Source organism: Delphinus delphis, chromosome 6 (genome assembly GCF_949987515.2).
Source record: "Delphinus delphis chromosome 6, mDelDel1.2, whole genome shotgun sequence".
In the NCBI taxonomy this organism is placed as follows: Eukaryota; Metazoa; Chordata; class Mammalia; order Artiodactyla; family Delphinidae; genus Delphinus; species Delphinus delphis.
This window is the reverse complement of record NC_082688.1, coordinates 50,940,363-50,958,078: the sequence shown is the minus strand read 5'-3', so window position 1 is coordinate 50,958,078 and position 17,716 is coordinate 50,940,363. Positions and strand designations below refer to the sequence as shown.

The following is a 17,716-nucleotide window of genomic DNA, read 5'->3' as shown; positions in this document are numbered from 1 at the left end:
GTTCATATCTTCTGCCCATTTTTTAATCAGATTGTTTGGGTTTTTTGTGATACTGAATTGTGTGATTTCTTTGTATATTTTGGATATTAATCATGTATTAGACAAATCAGTTGCAAATATCTTCTCCCATTCAGTAGGTTGCCTTTTCATTTTACTGATGGTTTCATTTGCTGTGCAAAAGCTTTTTGGTTTGATGTAGTCACAGTAGTTTATTTTTGCTTTAGTTGCTCTTATCTGAGGAAACAGATCCAAGAAAATATTGCTAAGACCTATGTCAAAGAGTGTAGTGCTTCTGTTTTCTTCTAGGAGTTTTTTGGTTTCAGTTCTTACATTTAAGTCTTTAATCCATTTCAAGTTTATTTTTTATACGGTTTAAGAAAGTGGTCTAGTTTCATTCTTTTCCATGTAGCTGTCCTGTTTTCCTAGTACCATTTACTGAAGAGACTGTCTTTTCCTCATTGTATATTCTTGCCTCCTTTGTCATAGATTAATTGACCATATGAGTGTGGGTTTATTTCTGGGCTCTGTATCCTATTTCAATGATCTGTGTGTCTGTTTATGTGCCAGTACCATACTGTTTAGATTTCTATAGCTTTATAATATAGTTTGAAAACAAGGCATGTGATACCTCCCTCTTTGTTTTTTCTCAAGATTGCTTTGGCTTTTTGGGTCTTTTCTGGTTCTATACAAATTTTAGGATCATTTGTTCTAGTTTTGTAAAAAAAATGCCAAGGGTATTTTGATAGGGATTGCATTGAATCTGTAGATTGCTTTGGGTGGTATGGACATTTTAACAATATTAATTCTTCTAATCCGTGAGCACAGTATATCTTACTTATCTTTCAAATGAGTGAATGAGAGAAGTTACAAGTCCCTAGAGGTAGAATTTTTAGAAAAATTCTTTATGATACTCAGTATTAGTCATAAAGAAGAAGTTGAAGCACATCACATTCTTCTAGGTGAAGGACATCATACTAGGAGTCATAGGAGTAGAAGATGAAGAATATGTAGTATTTACTTTCAAGAACCTTTATCATGGCCATTATCTATACCCACAGTATCTTGAATGTACCCCTGTTGTGGCATTTATAATGTCTTGTAGTTTGGGTTGAAGTGCTTTTCCCTTATGGTAGTCTATAAATTCCTAAATATACATTCCTCATTGCTTAGCACAGGATGTGGTATATGGTGGGTGCTCAGTGAAGAATGAAAAGCTGTGATTCTCAAATGGGAATGTAGGTCAGAATCACTTGTAGGCTTTTAAAAAATATTGGACATTCAGTGGTCCCCATCTCTCACATCTCCAGGAGTAGACCTTGGGTATGTGCAAATTAATGTGTATGTATATTTTTAACATTTTATTATGGAAATTTTCAAAGATATACAAAAGTAGAGAGAATATTAAAATGAATCAATCCCCTGTGCAGATGACCCAGTTGCAATGGCTTTTACCATTTTGCCGATTTTATTTTATCCATCTTCCTAACATTTCTTTTGCTGGAGTGTTTTAAAAAAATTTTTAATGGAAAATTTCAAGCATAAATAAAAGTGGAATAGTATAATGAACCTGCAAATACCCATCACCTTTGCTGGTATGTATTAAAGCAAATCCCAGACATTAAGTTATTTTACCAGTAAATAGGGCATGTCTATTTTTTTTAAAAAAGCTCTGCAGGAGATTCTGATGCACTTTCCTGCTTTAGATATATAAACATAGGGCAGAGTATAATATAATATTGCAGATCAAGGACTATGGGTTTCAGAAGCATGAACAGTCTCATTTGGTTTAGTGGATCTGAAGCTTCATGAAAGATAGTTTTTTCTTTTTTCTTTTTTTTTTAACATAAAGCATACAGGGTTTTAGAGTACAAGTCAATGTATCTTTACTTACATTTGTGCCTATATAGCTGTCCATATGTACACATGAACACATATCTCTGTAATTCTCACTCAGATCAAGATAAAGATTTCCAAAACTGTTAAGAGAGTTCCCTTGTGTCCCTTCCCAGTTGGTAACCCTTCTTCTTCCAAAGATGTAACTGCTATTCTGATTTATACACTAAAAAGTAGCCTTAAACTAGGAGGTTTTTTGTTTTTTGTGTTTTTTTAGACTGGAAGAAATAAGGGAAAGAGCAATCCAGATCTTTAAAAGTGGGAAAGTGACAGTGCTCTAGAAGAGCAGTATTCTAGTGCAGAAGTCCTGGTGAATGCTTGGTATTGGAATCCTGACCTAAGGTATTAGGCTTTGATTTGCCAGACAAAGAGAACTCATGCTCTGCTATTGGACAGTGTCCGGTGAGCTGGATTGGAGTGTGGAGTCAGGAGACCAAGCAGGAAGATATTGCAGAAGTCCAGATACCCTGTGATTAGGGCCTGATCCATGCTGGTTACAGTGAGAATGGAAATGGTATAAAACGAGCACAGGTAGGTTTGCATGAATAGCCTAAGTAACTGATGGTGAGCAGTAAGGAGAGAGAGAAATGATGGGAAACAAGCCTAGATAGACAAGAGGAACCTAGAAATAGGGAAATTTAGAAGGTAAACTGATTTGGATGAAAACACCAAATATTTAGCTATGTACCTGATGGCAGGATATCACAGCAGAGGTGATACAGGGAAAGAGGAGCAGAGGAGTGGAGTGTGGTGACAGAGGTTTTGTGTTCAAGCATGTTAGTGGGCTTAGTTTTCCAGATGAAAAAATATATAGAAATTATTGCATATTAGGTATTGTTTGTAAAAGAGTAGAAAACTGAGGGAAATAACCTGGTAGGTTAAAGAAAAAACACACCAAACTACAAAAATTTGGGAGTTATTCCTAAATTTTATTTTAGGGGCAGTACCTTATTTTGCTTCAGTTTTCTGAATTATTGCCTCAGGTTTCTGCTTCTTTCTGTGTCTGCAGAGAGGAGAGTTAATTTTAGGTTCAAAATAAACATTTTTTAGGTTCAAAAAGAAGTCTGAAATGGGTAATACCTAGGACATATCATGTATGTCATTACAGTTTTATCACTGAGTGATGTTTAATGCATTTCTCTATTTTTCATGGTTTTCTTGGTCATCCTGATAAAGAGGACCTGGGTTTGGAAGGTGGTAAGGTAGATGAGAAAACCCAGGTGGAATTCTATGTATACTTATTAGTAGAGCCAGTTGTGAACTATGCATTGTGACCCTTATCTTCTGCACTGGGCATTTATGGGTTTCGTCTTCTTTAGGGTTTGTCTAATATGAGAAGAGTTTATTGGTACAGAAAAACATCTAGTTCTAAAAGTATCTCTCCCTCCTTGAGCCCCAGGATGCATTGTCTTAATTTTTAAAACCATTTTTAAAATTTCACATTGCAGTTAATTGTACCCCTTAGAGATATTGTCATATCTCTAACTTGCCAAAAGCAAAAATCATTCCTGATACAAAATTCTTTAAGCTAAGAATAAGACAATATTGAGTCCTATACTAAGACATTCCCAACGTTAAAAGCCAAGTTATCCAACTTGAATAAAATATTTTAAGCATTTTTGAAAGTTGAATTACTACTGTCTTTTGAAACTGACAAATTATGTTTCATTTGGCAACCTTTTGCTGTATATTTTGATATGCTATATGACTTGCTATACATTTTGGTATGGAGTTTTAAGTATTATTTGTTAAGATATGTGGTTCTGGACAGTTATGCAAAGCTGTGCATTAGTGTGTTCGTCCTGCCTGTTTTAAAGCTTGGTTTCAGCATGTTATTATCCAAGGTGGTGTTTGTGCTTTTATTGTGTTATGCTTAGCCCTTATGTATTTTTATCATTAATTTTGAAATTTTGGGTTACTGTGGCAAACGGAGGTTTGGATTTTAATTATGTGCTCAGCTAGAGGAAATTCCTTAGAGTGGACAGTGAGGGGTTTATCAAGCTCAGGAGGAAAAATAAATCTCAGAGTTAACATTCTATAAATGTTGATGTCAACCTTCTAAAACCAAAGATGACATTATATTATCATTCTCATCTCTAGGAACTCTTCTTCCCTTGGTACATGTTTGGTCAGAGAGAAACTGAATCTTTTAACTTATATTTATTTTTCCCAGAAAATGTTTGCATTTTGTAGTTTATTTTTTCTAAGCCTCATCTTCCCCAATTTATAAAATGGAAATAGTTCTCTTTAATCCACAGGATTGCTGTCATGAGTAAATGAAAAGATGAAATAAAGTGACCCAGGCAAAAGTACCTCGTCCAGTACATAGTTGATACGCTCTCTATATTACCCTCTCTCTTAGTGCTGAGAATCTTGTAAAGAATGAATTAAACAATGAGTATCCTTTCATAAGAGTTTCTCTGTGTAAATACTAAGCCATTGACTAACTCTGCAGAATATAGAACATGGAGTTGCTGATACCAAAAATGAGCAAATATAGTGAAAAAGATATACCTAATATAGTTGTTAAGGCAACACAGATGCCCATGAATGTTTCCTTACTTTTCATCTTAAAACTTGTGATTTAAAAAAATATTTTGACATTACTATAAAAAATCATTATTGACTATCTCTTGATTTACAGAGTATTATTACAGTCACATTCGAAGTACCAGGAAATGCAAAGGAAGAAAGTCTAAATGTCTATATTCAGGTGAATGCAATTTTAACTGATTAATGATTTATCAATTGTTTTGCTATGTAGTTGTTCCTATGAGCAGTGGTTGATCTTATTAAAATATGTCACTTGATACAGAATCTTCTGTGGGAAAAGAATGTGAGAAACAGGGATGACGACTGCATGGAGGTCATACGACTAAAGGTGCAGTACATAGCTTACAGCTTTATACTTTTGGACAAAGTCCCTTTCTTTGCTGTTACACAAAACCATATTTAGTCTTAAACACAAGGACTAGTTTTAGTCCAAATAACCTTTGTCTGTTTTTCCTTATTTCCATTTCTGAAAAGAAGCTTTGGAAGTCATTGCATAAAGCATGATTTATTTGCACAGCTTCATTGAGTGTTGCAGCTAAAACAACCTGTGTGCTTTGAAACCTTACCCCCTGCTCTCTACTGCCAGGTGCTCAGAGCGGTTATCTAGCTAATGAGCTTGACTTGTTAAAACTCTCCTCCCCTTGGCACACAGCTTGGTTAGTCAGAGAAAACGGAAAGTTTTCTTGTGTTGGTTTTTCTAAGAGAGCTTCATTAACAGAGGAGTAATATTAGAAATCTTGCTGCAGCTGAACCTTATGTTTCTTCATGAATTTAGCAGACACTAAACATTTGTTATACTGTGAGACAGTGTTACAGAGGACTAGAAGAATTCTTGCTCTGTTTGGAAATCCCTTCATATTACTTGATATTTGGGTATTATGTTACAAAAGGTGTTTTTTCTAGGAAGCAGTGGGTTCTAGGCTGTGTGCTTAACGAATCAACAGTCATTTGAGTGTCTACTCCTGTGTTTCCAGAAGTGTGCATAAGGTTTTATTATTACTGTTTATTATCATTACTGTTAGTAGCTAGATTCTCTGGCTAGCAGCCGACTTCCTAGGGCCACTAGAGTGACCGGGAAACTATTTTGGTTTAGATTTCTTCACTCCCTGTGCTGGTTCCACCTGGGATTGGTGCTGCAGAGCAGCACAGCTGAATCTATTCCCCAGTCGTTCCCCCGCAGAGGAACTAAGCCAGATCCTGCTGCTTCTTTATGACTGTGTCCCCATCTACATTCTGTGATCCTAATTGGAAGATCATATTTCATTCTGTAACTGCTTTTATCCCCTAGTACTGAATGGGGGGTGGTTACCTAGAAAAGCAACCATTTGGGCGTTTATACTAATGCAGCAACGAGACCTCTGTATAGAGTTCAGTGGCTCATCTTGCACCATCCCAGTCTGGATTTTGTCCTTCGTGTATGACAGTTGTTCTGCAGCTGTCCTCCTTGGTTCTTCTTTTGGCCTTCCTCTCATCACAGCAACGCTGGGACATCTGAGGCACCACAGCCTTTCTCTTCATAGACCTCCTTCTCTTTGCTGTTACAAAGTATTATACTAGTCTGAAAATAATCAACATGTTTAAACTGTTAACTCTAATAACAGCTGACAACTTCAAAGTCTTTATACAAGTATAAAATTGATGCTTAGGTAATTCTCTCCATGGAGTTTGTTGTTACATATTAAAACTCAGATTTGAAAAGCAGAAAACAAAACTCTGCACAAGAAAAGAAAACTGGAAGAACATGTACCCCAAATACATGAATACATCAAAAATTATGTGGTGGGAATGACAGTGGTTTGTCTCTTACTATTTTTCAATATATATATTATTTTTATAATAAATATGTATAACAAACATTATTTCAGAGAAATTATTTCATCCCCTAGGCCAGTTCATCAGATAATTTGTTCCTCATTTCTGCAAAGCAATGTTAAATGAATTTTATTCAGATAAATATAATAGTTTTTCTTTACCTTTATTTCATCATTATCTACTCCATTTATTACAACCCATTCAAAAACAGATTATCACCAAAATCCTTTAACTTCTCAAATTTTCCCACTAAAACTGTGAAACAAGTATAAAATCCTTAAAAGTAGAATAATTGGTAGAATTTGAGATATAACATGTTTTATCATTTGGTTGTTTCAGTTTTCATTGTGGTAACACTGAATAAACATCCTAATTACATATATTAATTTTAGCATTAGAAATAGGGATTGTTTTAAAAAAAAAATGTGTGCAGAAGCCTTTTTTAAAAATTGGAGGATTTAGGAAACACTTTAATGCACAAATAACTGGAATTAAATAATTTTAACAGCATCTCCTTTATGAGTTTGTATTTTAAAAAGAAATGGGAGTAATTAATCCATTAACATTGATGCTCGATTTCTGCTTTTAAATTCAAACTGTGGCTGATTGCTCATTCTCCTCTGAGCAGGGGCTGGTGTCGATCAAAGACAAACCACAACAAGTGATTGTCCAGGGCGTCCATGAGCTGTATGATCTGGAGGAGACACCAGTGAGCTGGGAACATGACAGTGAGAGAACAAATCGACTGGTCTTTATTGGTAAGTGACAAACAGTTAACTTTTTTTTAAATTGAAGTATAGTTGATTTACAATGTTGTGTTATTTTCAGGTGTACAGCAAAGTGATTTAGTTATACATACATATATATCTATTTTTTTCAGATTCTTTTCCCTTATAAACAGTTAAATTTCTAAAGCAAAAGAGAGAGAGAGAGAGAGAGAAAGGGATATAATGTGCTATGTAAGCAGTACTAACCAATCTGAACCTCTTTTGTAAATCTGAATAAGCTTGTGGTTAATGTATTTGTCTTAATTATGAGATAACATCATAAGAACTTGTTAAGCCTTTTACTCTTCTTCAAATAATTTCAGAAAAGTGATTAATCCAAATGCCAACTTGGTTCTAAGGGACTTAATTAGAAAGTTAAGGAAGGAATCATTAATTACTGTTGTTTTTATACATTTCTGAAGATCATGAAGCATTTAATGATCTGGACTTGATAGGTAAACTGTGTCATTTTAATAAGCATCATATACTCATACCATGTTTTGTTCTGTTTGCAGGCAGGAATTTAGATAAGGATATTCTTAAACAACTATTTATAGCTACTGTGACTGAAACAGAAAATCAATGAACAACACATTTCAAAGAAGATCAAGTTTGTCCATAACACTAGAAGCATCACCAAAAGGATTGGATGATAAAATTGGGAATAAGTTTCCTATTGGATGTATTTCAAGCATCTATTCTTTGCATTACTTCTCTTACGAATTCCAGTGTAAACTTTAAAATAGTATTTATTTTATAGAATACATACAACATAGTAAATCAGTATTATAAAACATTTGATATTCATACAATAAAATACACTGTCCTCTGACTTTTTTTTGTGGACAGATGATTCATAAACATATCTTGCAGAATTGGCTTTGGAGTTTACATATGCTGAATTTCTCACTCATGGAAGTTATAATAATAATAATGGGAAAACTTACTTCAACATTGTCATTTTCCCTTAGAACTTCAGCTGATTGCGTGGATGTAATTTTATTGTTAATAACAAAAATTTTTAAAAACAATGTCACCATTTTTATTAAAGGAAATAAAGGGTTTACAGTGGTAGAGACTTATAAGTGGAAGAAACCTAAATCAAAGAAATTAACTGAAACTTTCTCTTATTCTTAGTCAGATTCTAAGCCTTACTGGTAGTCAGTGTAATGGAACTTCAGCCATTCACTTTGTAATATATTTCAAAGATTTCAATTGTAGAGTTTTTAATTTTAGAGTAGATTTTAGTTTTAAAGTAGATTTTACTACTGGTATTAAATTCATCTTTTTTTTTTAAACTTCTTTATTTTTCAATATAAACTAAAAAGTGACAAGGTATAAAACTTCAGATGTAAATGCATTTAACTTTTGATAATTTAACAATCTTTACATAAATGGTAGGCGTGTAAGTATACAATGGATTACTTTTCTCTTCTTCCTGCTAAAGGCCAGGTCAGCTTAACTATATTCAGATTGTAAGAGAAAGGCATTAAATGGAATTTAAAGAAGAGTTAATGGTTGTTAAATATCAGAAGGCTGTCAGAATGGCTTTTGGAATATTTTTTCAGAACTTTAAGTCAAAATTACATCTATGTATCTTGAATGGTTCCAGTAGTTGGAGGCAGGCTAATTGATTAGATTATCTATCTCCCGTCCCCTGTGTTTTGTACCTTTTTAATATAACTTCTTTATGTTCATCCATTTGCCTCCTGAATCTATTCTCTTAACTTGTGGTTAAGAGAATACGATTATTTTGTGGCAGCCAATTGCCTGATAGAAAGTCAGCTGATTTTTGAGTCAGGTCTTTAATTCTAGGGCTTTAATTCCAGCTCTGCTGCTTCTTGGCTGTATAATCTTGGGCAAAGTATTTCTCTGAGATTAGTTTTCTTACTTTAAAGTGGACAGTGATAATATCAAACATTCAAGCTTGTTGTGAGGGTTAAATAGGTTTGTAATACACCCAGCTCAGCTCTTGGCCCACAACAGAGCATAGATAAATGTTTTCTCCTTCCTAACAATTTCAATTTGTTTTATAATTAACGTAGTCATGATAATACTTCATAATGTTCATTGGCAAATAATAAGTATTTAGATTCATCTGTTCTAGGCCATGAGAAAGGGCTTATAATTAATGGTACTGTTGTGGGAGACATGTTTGAAGTAATATTAATCTAAACTCTTAAAAATCTGTTTTAAACTGATAAATATTTGGTTTTTTTCTTTATAATGTATTAATCTTTAAATATTTTTCTTTACAAAAGTATTGCATGACTACATTTGTGTTGTAAAACACAAGCATTACAGATGAAGTCAGTCTCTCCTGACCTTTCTCCTTCAGTCACTGTCACTTCTGGGTAAGCAGTGTTGTCAGTTTAATGTCTATCCTTTTAGATGTTTCTTTTCACTTATGCACACATTATGGTTTACATTGTTTCCCAAAGTGAATTATTTTCCAATAATAAAGCTATCATTTAAGGAATTTCTTTGGGAAACTTACAAACTTGCCATAAATATCCTCAAGGAAAGATTTTTATAATGTGTGTTTTAAATAAAAAATCATTCTTTACATATTATAATGCAGTTTGCTCTTTAAAAAAAACTATTAATCTTAGATCTTTCCATGACAATGCATATAAATATGTCTTTAACTGCTGGACAGAAATTCATAGTATAGCATAGAATACATTTCTTTAAAAAAACATTCATTGAGAGCTTCCAAGTTTGCCCAGTATTAGTGCTGGGGCTGAAACTGCACATGATGGTTAAAAGCCAGGTTTGTATTGCTTACATTCTAATGGAGGGATATAAATAAGTGAGAAAATACCAGGTGCCTGAAGAAGGCTGATAAAAATCAAAACTGAGTTTAGAATGAGTGGGCATGAAAAGCCTTTCTGAGGAGAAGTGGCTTTTTTGTTTTTGGTGGGTTGGGGCTATTTTAGAACTTTTTGCTAATCCCAATGTCACAAAGATCTTTCCTATGTTTTCTTTTAGGAACTTAATAATTTTAGCTCTTAACATTTAGCATCATGATCCATTTCAAGTTAATTGTTCCATCGTTATGTCTTGAAAACTCTTTTGCCCTTTGAATGAGCTTTTTGCACCTTTGCTGAAAATCACGTGGCGTGTGTGTGTGTGTGTGTGTGTGTGTGTGTTTTCATGGACATTATTTTCATTCGTCTGTCCTTATGGCACTACCACACTGTCCTGATAACTTTAGCCTTAGAGTAAGTTTTGAAATTAGGTAGTGTAAATATTCCAATCTTGTTTATCTTTTTCAGAGTTGTTACAGCTATTTTAGGTATTTTTGTTTTCAATATAAATTTTATCATTAACATGTCAGTTTCTTCAAAAAGGCTGCTAGGATTTTAACTGAATTGAATTCAATCTATAGTACAATTTGGTGAAAATTGTCATTTTTTAAAAAACTTTATTTCTTATTGAGGTGACGTTAGCTTTTAACATTGTATAAGTTTCATGTGTACAACATTATATTTTTACTTCTGTATACACTACAGTGTGCTCACCACCAAAAATTTAGTTTCCATCCTTCTCCATACAGTTTAGTTTCCTTCCCCTTCCCCTCTGGTAACCATTGCTCTGCTCTCTGTATCCATGTGTTTTGTTTTGTTTTGTTTTGCTCATTTATTTGTTTTGTTCGTTTGTTTTTTATATTCCACAGATGAGTGAAATCCTACAGTATTTGTCTTTCTCTAACTTATTTCACTTAGCATAATGAACCTCAAGGTTCATCCAGGTTGCCAGAGGTGGCTTTTAAGTTGAGAACAGAGTTAAAAGGAGTCATTGATGCAAAGTCAGGGAGAAGATTCTACACAGAGGGGAGCAAGCAGTGGAGAGGGCCTTTAGGTGGGAACCCGTATAGTGTGCTGGAAGACCAGGAAGAAGGCAAGTGTGGTGGAAGGTTCGAAAGCCAGGGTAGGAGGTGGGATTGGAGTTGTGAGCCAGGGCCGGGCTTTTTGCTTACAGGACAGAGCAAAATATTTGGTTTATTCTGAAAGCCCTGGGAAGTGGCTGAAGGGCTTTGAGCTGGACAAGTGATGTGGTTGTGATCACCGTGGCAGATGAACTAGTTGTTTCCTGTTTTTGAAATTGCAGACAGTGCTGCAGTGAACATCATTATGTGCGCCTCTTTGTTTTTATATGAGAATGTTTCTCTGGAAGAGATATGTAAGGGTGGAATCACTGGCTTCCAGGATATGCACATTTAAAGTTCTTAACAGATACTGATAAATTGCCTTCCCAAATGGCTGTACCTTCTTGCTGTAAAACAGGAGTGTATGAAAGTACCCTTTTTTCCAAACCTAGCTAACACATTTTAACCTTTGCCATTCTGGATGGAATGGCATCTCACTGTTTTAATTTAGATTTTTTTTTTTACTGTATTTTTATGTTATTTATAAGTTCTTTTAAATATGCATTGCCCTGTTCTTTGTTCTTATTTTTCCCAAAATGAAGTATTTTTCAGTGATCAGAGACATTACCAGCTTAACCTGTACTTCAGAGGGGTTTGGAACCTCCAATAGATATCCTCAAGAGAAGATTTTATTTTTATAATGGAAATCACTAACAAATAAATAACATGGGCCATTATTCTGCTAACCATAGAAAATTTTCAGGGTATTATGATTATGGTAATGATGATAATCAGGGTTTAGGCATAGTTCATCTGTAAGTTTATAGTTTACTGAGTAATATATAGGATAAATTACTAAGTCTCTCTAAACCTTTGCCTCCTTATTCATAAAGTTCAGGTGCAAATCTCTCAGGGATTAAATTTAAAGTAACCTGACTGTAGAGTTTCAGTAAATGTAAATTCTCCTTTTCCAGCAAGACTTGATAATACATTCAAGCTTCTGCACAGCTTCTTACATGATTCTTTCCTAGGCTTTTCCAGCTTTTAGTGAAAGGGGCAAGAACATTAGTACTGAGTGTAAGATAGCTGTGGGAAGGGTCAGCCCAGGGGGTGAGGGAAGGCCAGGGATTGAAAGGGTCTCTAATTCCTAATAGATTATGAAGTTTGAAGGGAATTATCAACAAAATAAAGCTAAAAGGTTTTTAAACATTTGTGGGCTTGGTTGCTTGCTACAAATTGAATAAATGTCTCCTTTGGATTAGTAATGTAGGTGGAAAATTATATTTTAAGATTTCTTTGAAAGGACTTTCCCAGTTCTAGAAATGCCGTACATTGTGGAGGTGATACTGAAAGAAGTGAGTTCTGTCTTTGAATGTCTAGCAACTTGCCCTACTTTGATGAGAAAGAAGAACTAGACTTTTTTCTCAGAATTAGTCTTAATATTAGAATCAACTTATTTAAAGTTAGAATCAACTTGGTTGATAACTGAATTGCCTTTAACTTTCAGAGCGAAATGGAGAGAGATCAGACATCCTCTTCACTGTACAGTAGTTGAGAGAGGTTGGTTTTTCAAAGTGGGACGGATGGCATTTATGACCCCCTGATAGATTTGTTCAGGAAAAAAAAAACCTATTCAGTGTTAGGAAAGAAGTAATCTCCAAATATTATTGAGTGCCCACTATGCACCGGACCCCATGTTAAATGTTGTAGTGTTTCATGAGCAAAAAGTAACACAACATTAAAGAATTAATCAGGTGGGACAGAAAGAGTCCCCCCACCCTTTTTTTTTCCTTAAGGAATTACTTGCCATAATGGAGTATCTCCAAAGAACTCAACTTAGTTTTCCTTGATACAGCTATTTATTTTTACATTGATATATTTTGTATATTAATATTATTTAGATATAATTAGCAAAAAAATTTACCCTTTAAAGTATACAATTCATGGCTTTAGTATATCCACAGGTAGTGGCAACCAGTACCACTATCTATCAGTAATTCCAGAACATTTTCATAGCTCTCAAACTCTGTATCCATTAGCAGTTAATCCCCATTTCCCTCTGCCCCTCTTCCCCAGCAGATACTTGTCTACTTTCTGTCTCTAGATTTGCCTGTTTGGACTCGTTTGACCTACCATAATGTTTTCAAGGTTCATCCATGTTGTTGCATGTATCAGCATTTTGTTTCTTTTTATTGCTGAATAAAATTCTATTTATATACCACATTTTGTTCATCTGCTCATCAGTTGATAGACATTTGAGTTTCTACTTTTTGGCTACTAGGCCCTTTTTCTCCCATTTAATTTTTTGATAAAATAGAATTTTCAGAACAGTTTTACATTTACAGAAAAATGGAGCAGAGCAGATAGTAGAAGGGAATTCCCATATCCATCCACCCTCCTCCACCCCCCCACCATGACTACATGGGTAGTCATGTCTCCCATTTTTATCACCTCATATCAAGGGTACATACTATCAACCTGATTTATGACTGTTGATGTTGACATTGATTACCTGACACCTGGCTGAAACCTTTGTGAGGTTTCTCCACGGTAACTTATTCCCCCTCCCCCCACTTCATATGGTTCTCTTTGGAAGGAAGTCCTTGTGCATTGCCCACAGTAAGAGACTGGAGGGTTATGCTCTACCTCCTAGTGGGTGGAATATCTACATAATGTATTTGGAAGTTTTCTGCAAGGGAGATTTGCCTCTTTCCCCCATGTATGTATTTACTCAGTCATCTACTTTTTATCAGTATAGACACATGAATATTTTATGCTTTGGTTAATAATCTAATACTATATTTTGATGCGCTAATTGCCCCAGCTTTGGCCATTGGCAGCTCTTTCTTGTCTCCCAGTGCCCTCTTTGACATACTTCCATCATTGGGGGTGGTTTTGCCTTTTTTTTTTTTTTTTTTTAGTGCCCTTACTTTTCTCCTTTCATTTTTAAATAACCCAAATCCCCATAGAAGTTGACTGTAGGAAAACTAACAATGCTCCCTTTCCCAGGTAATCGGATTCCTATGCTGATGGAAGAAATGTGCCTTACCTACAGGGGGTTGAGCGGGAGGCATCTGGGAATCTAAGGCTGAATAAGACACCTGTCCCAGCCCTCCTGAAGCTTAGTTTAATAGGTCACACAAGTAGTAATTGGTTAATTTGGGATTCAAACACAAATCTGTTAGGCTCGAAAACTGTTATTTGTTCTACTTCAACAAACTACATACAACTGAGAAGCCTTAGAGGGTAAACACCTCAGAAATAGAGGATAAGACTTTAAAAAGACTTGTAAGAAAGCTGTTTTCAAAATTTTATCCTGAAGAAACTAACTCCTTTAAGCTATTTTTTGTTATATTAGCTGGCTTCTGATTTCTCACTGAAAATTTGTTGTCATTTTACAAACTCTAATAGAAGATTTACTATGTAACAATCAATGGCATAATACAATATTTTTATGCTGAATTTTTAGTAGATGCCACCTCAAATTCTTTTCACAAGTAGGTATTAAATTATGAGTATGTACTGTTAGTATTTTACCATAGGATACCTGGTGATATAACACACATTAAATGATATTGCACTGCACTGCTACTTTATTCTCTGAACTAATTTAACTGAAGCCAATCTAAAAATCATGTTACTTCCAAGGATGTCAAGTGACTTAAACAGAGCGTCTCTGTCATCTTGTTCTCTAGTGTGAGAAAGGAATGATGACCTGGTGAATTAGTTTAAGACACTGAAACTGCAGCCCTTTTTTGCCTCCTATAAGTTTCAAGATTAGAATTTATTATTATAGTAAAAAGTGCTTAATGTTGGCTTTTTTTTTAAGAAGGAAGAAGGGAGAGAGAGAAAGAGACGGTGTCTCAGACTGGGTGTATACTTGGGAGTTGTTGGGCCATTTTTGTGAAAAGGATATTTCAAACTGGGTTTGTACTGGTTGGTATGCAGCAAAATCAGTTTAGTTGGTCGTGGCCATTAAAAAAGAAATGAAAGAATATCTGATCACTTGTTTTATGAAACTCATTTTAGTTATATAAGTCTATGCAAGATTGTGGTATAAAATTTACTTCATACTGAGGTTAAATGTTCAAAGAAGTTGAGAATCATTGCTGGAAGGGGACTTCTCTCTAGCCCTCCTGCTTTCTTTCCCTCCACCCTGAACTTCCACAACCTCATGACAGGACATTTCAGCCTTTTCTGAAAACTTGGGTCAGGGAAAGCATTTTGGGAAGCTGAGGTGTCCGGTAGGAGGGACGAGGCCACACCCTCTCACACTCCACTGAGCTCCGGAATGTAGTAAGAACATTAAAAATATTTCAGCTCCTCATTCTGAGTGGAGGACACAATCCGCCAGTGAAAGTGGGTAACTAACCAGATATGAAACACAAAAACATATTTACTGTTATACATTCTTTTACAGCCAAACACCGTGTATATTTTAGTGCCCTCTCCCACCTCCTATTTTTATCCTTCAGGAGAGAGGCCTGAATATGGAGGTGGCCTTAGATTGTCCGGTACATATTTTCCTACCCCCTTTTTCATCTGCGCGGTTTTCAAAGTGCGTTAACAGAGCCTATGCAACTCCTGGCGCAATTGGCTGGCTGAGCCTGAGGAGTGAAGCACCTTCCTTGCTGGCTAAGGAGGGGGCCAGCTGAAGGCTCTTGCCGCGTCGGGTAATGCTCAAAGGACCCTCATCACTGGACGGCGTCGGGAGGAAGGAAGAGCGCTCTGAGGTAGGGCAAGCAAGGGTATAAAGGGGGACGGGGGAGTCCACACAAGGACTCAGAAGAAGCCTCAATAAAAGGCAAAGTGCATCTTTGCCGGATGGTGTAGGAAAGGAGAAATCGGCAGAAGAAAAAGAACACCACCTAAAAGGGTAACCTCAAGGGTCTCTGCTTCTTGGAACACTCTTAACACAGGCTTCCAGCCCAGCCCACCCAGAGCCAGGTGAGCGGCCGCCACCTCTCCGGCATCTGCAAGACCTGCTCCTTCATGAACTTGCCAAGAGCGGAGCGCCTTCGCTCCACACCTCCGCGCAGCCTCCGGGGCTCCGATAGGGAAGACGGTGCGATCGATATCCTGGGAGAGGAGGAAGATGAAGAAGAGGAGGAGGAAGAGGAAGACGAGGAACCCGAGGGAAGCCAGGGGCTTCTAGAGCCGCTGCACCAGCCGGAGCCGCAGAAGGCGCGGCGGGGCGCGGGCGCGGGTGCGCTTCCCGGAGAGCGCACCGAGAGCGGCGGCGGCGGCCCAAGCGACTCCTCCGAGTTTGGCCCCAAGTTCGGGGCACCGATGGGGTCTGCGGCGGCCTCTGCGGGCGCCCCGCAGCCGGCGAAGCCCCCCTACTCATACATCGCGCTCATCACCATGGCCATTCTGCAGAGCCCACACAAGCGCCTCACGCTCAGCGGCATCTGCGCCTTCATCAGTGGCCGCTTCCCTTACTACCGTCGCAAGTTCCCCGCCTGGCAAAACAGCATCCGCCACAACCTCTCGCTCAACGACTGCTTCGTCAAAATCCCCCGGGAGCCGGGACACCCTGGCAAGGGCAACTACTGGAGCCTTGACCCCGCCTCCCAGGACATGTTCGACAACGGCAGCTTCCTTCGGCGCAGGAAGCGCTTCAAGCGCCACCACCCGCCTCCGGGAGCCCACCTGCACCACCCCTTCCCCCTGCCCGCTGCGCCCGCCGCCCTGCATACCCCCTACCCGGGCATGCTGCTCGGGCCCCCGGCCCCGCCGCAGCCTGTCCCGGGGGCCTATCCCGCCTCCACTCCCGGGAGCCGCCCGTGCGCGCTGCTGCATCCTCATCCCCTCCGCTACCTGCTGCTCTCTGCCCCGGCCTACGCTGAGGCGCCCAGGAAAGCGCAAGGCGCGGATCTGGTGACCCCCAGCGCCCTTCCGGCGCTGCAGCCCACGCTAGGCTCCCAGCCTTGGGAGGAGGGCAAGGGGCCGGCGTCGCGGCCGGCAGGCGGATGCACCTCCTTCAGCATCGAGAGTATCCTGCAAGGGGTCCGGGGAGCTGGTACAGGAGCCGCTCAGAGTCTGCCCCCGACCCCGTGGGGTTACCGCCACCTGCTGCAGCGCCCGTCGTGCCTGTTGCATCCTCAGGCCGCTGCCCCCTTGCTCCACGTCTCCGCCGCCGCCGCCGCATCCGCTGCCCGGACGATTTTGCAGCAGCAGCAGCAGCAGCAGCAGCAGCAGCAGCAGCAGCAGCAGCAGCAGCAGGACTCTGCCAGCGGCTGCGCTCCCAGCAAGGGCGCTCTGCTGGGCCGGCACCTGTCCGCCACAGCGGCGCTCCTGGGGTGTCAGCCTGGAGTAGAGGGCTCTAGGCTGACGTCGCTGGTCGCCCTTTCGGGCGGAGAGGGGACCTCACCGGCCTTTTGAATAGCACCCACACCTGCCCTGGACCCGACTCCTTGGGGCGGACAGGGAGCCAACCTGGAGGGCGGAGCCACCCGGGGTCACGATCTCCTCGCCGCCTGCCCTGACGCACTCCACCTTCCACAGCCGGGACCAAGAGTGTGTACCTGCATCCTACAGCGGAGCAACCACTAATTTCGGTTCGCAGCGAAATACTTACAAAGGAAAAGTGGTTATTGTTCCCTTAAGACAACCTGAACGTAAATGTTCGATGGCGTCAGCGTCGAACATTTCTTTTCCAGCCTCCAGTCGTGACTTCCAAGGCTTTTCCGATTTGCACATTTCCAGAGGAACTATGAACGTGAGTGGGGCATTTTGTTCTGTTATTAAAAGAAAAACAAAGAAAATAAATCGTCCAATGCACAACGTTTCCCCCATCTTCATTCCCTAGGAACTGCAA

The 17,716-nt window shown here is 38.6% G+C and overlaps 2 protein-coding genes across 3 annotated transcripts in view; both read left to right on the top strand.

Moving 5' to 3' along the window:
- LOC132427321 (zinc-regulated GTPase metalloprotein activator 1A) overlaps nt 1–13,112 on the top strand; it is a 49,114-nt gene extending 36,002 nt beyond the window's left edge. Inside the window, exons 12-15 of one of the 2 annotated variants that reach the window (XM_060014657.1) lie at nt 4,538–4,606; nt 4,709–4,774; nt 6,887–7,016; nt 7,541–13,112. In XM_060014657.1, coding sequence (XP_059870640.1) covers nt 4,538–4,606; nt 4,709–4,774; nt 6,887–7,016; nt 7,541–7,611 — 336 coding nt within the window. In that variant the 3' untranslated portion in view covers nt 7,612–13,112. The remainder of the gene's footprint in view (nt 1–4,537; nt 4,607–4,708; nt 4,775–6,886; nt 7,017–7,540) is intronic. The other variant, XM_060014658.1, reaches the window with a different exon arrangement.
- Nucleotides 13,113–15,888: 2,776 nt separating this feature from the next.
- Nucleotides 15,889–17,280, top strand: LOC132426635 (forkhead box protein D4-like 1). The gene has a single exon (XM_060013432.1). It carries the CDS (start codon nt 15,889–15,891, stop codon nt 17,278–17,280), a length of 1,392 nt encoding a protein of 463 aa, XP_059869415.1.
- Nucleotides 17,281–17,716: the final 436 nt, after the last annotated feature.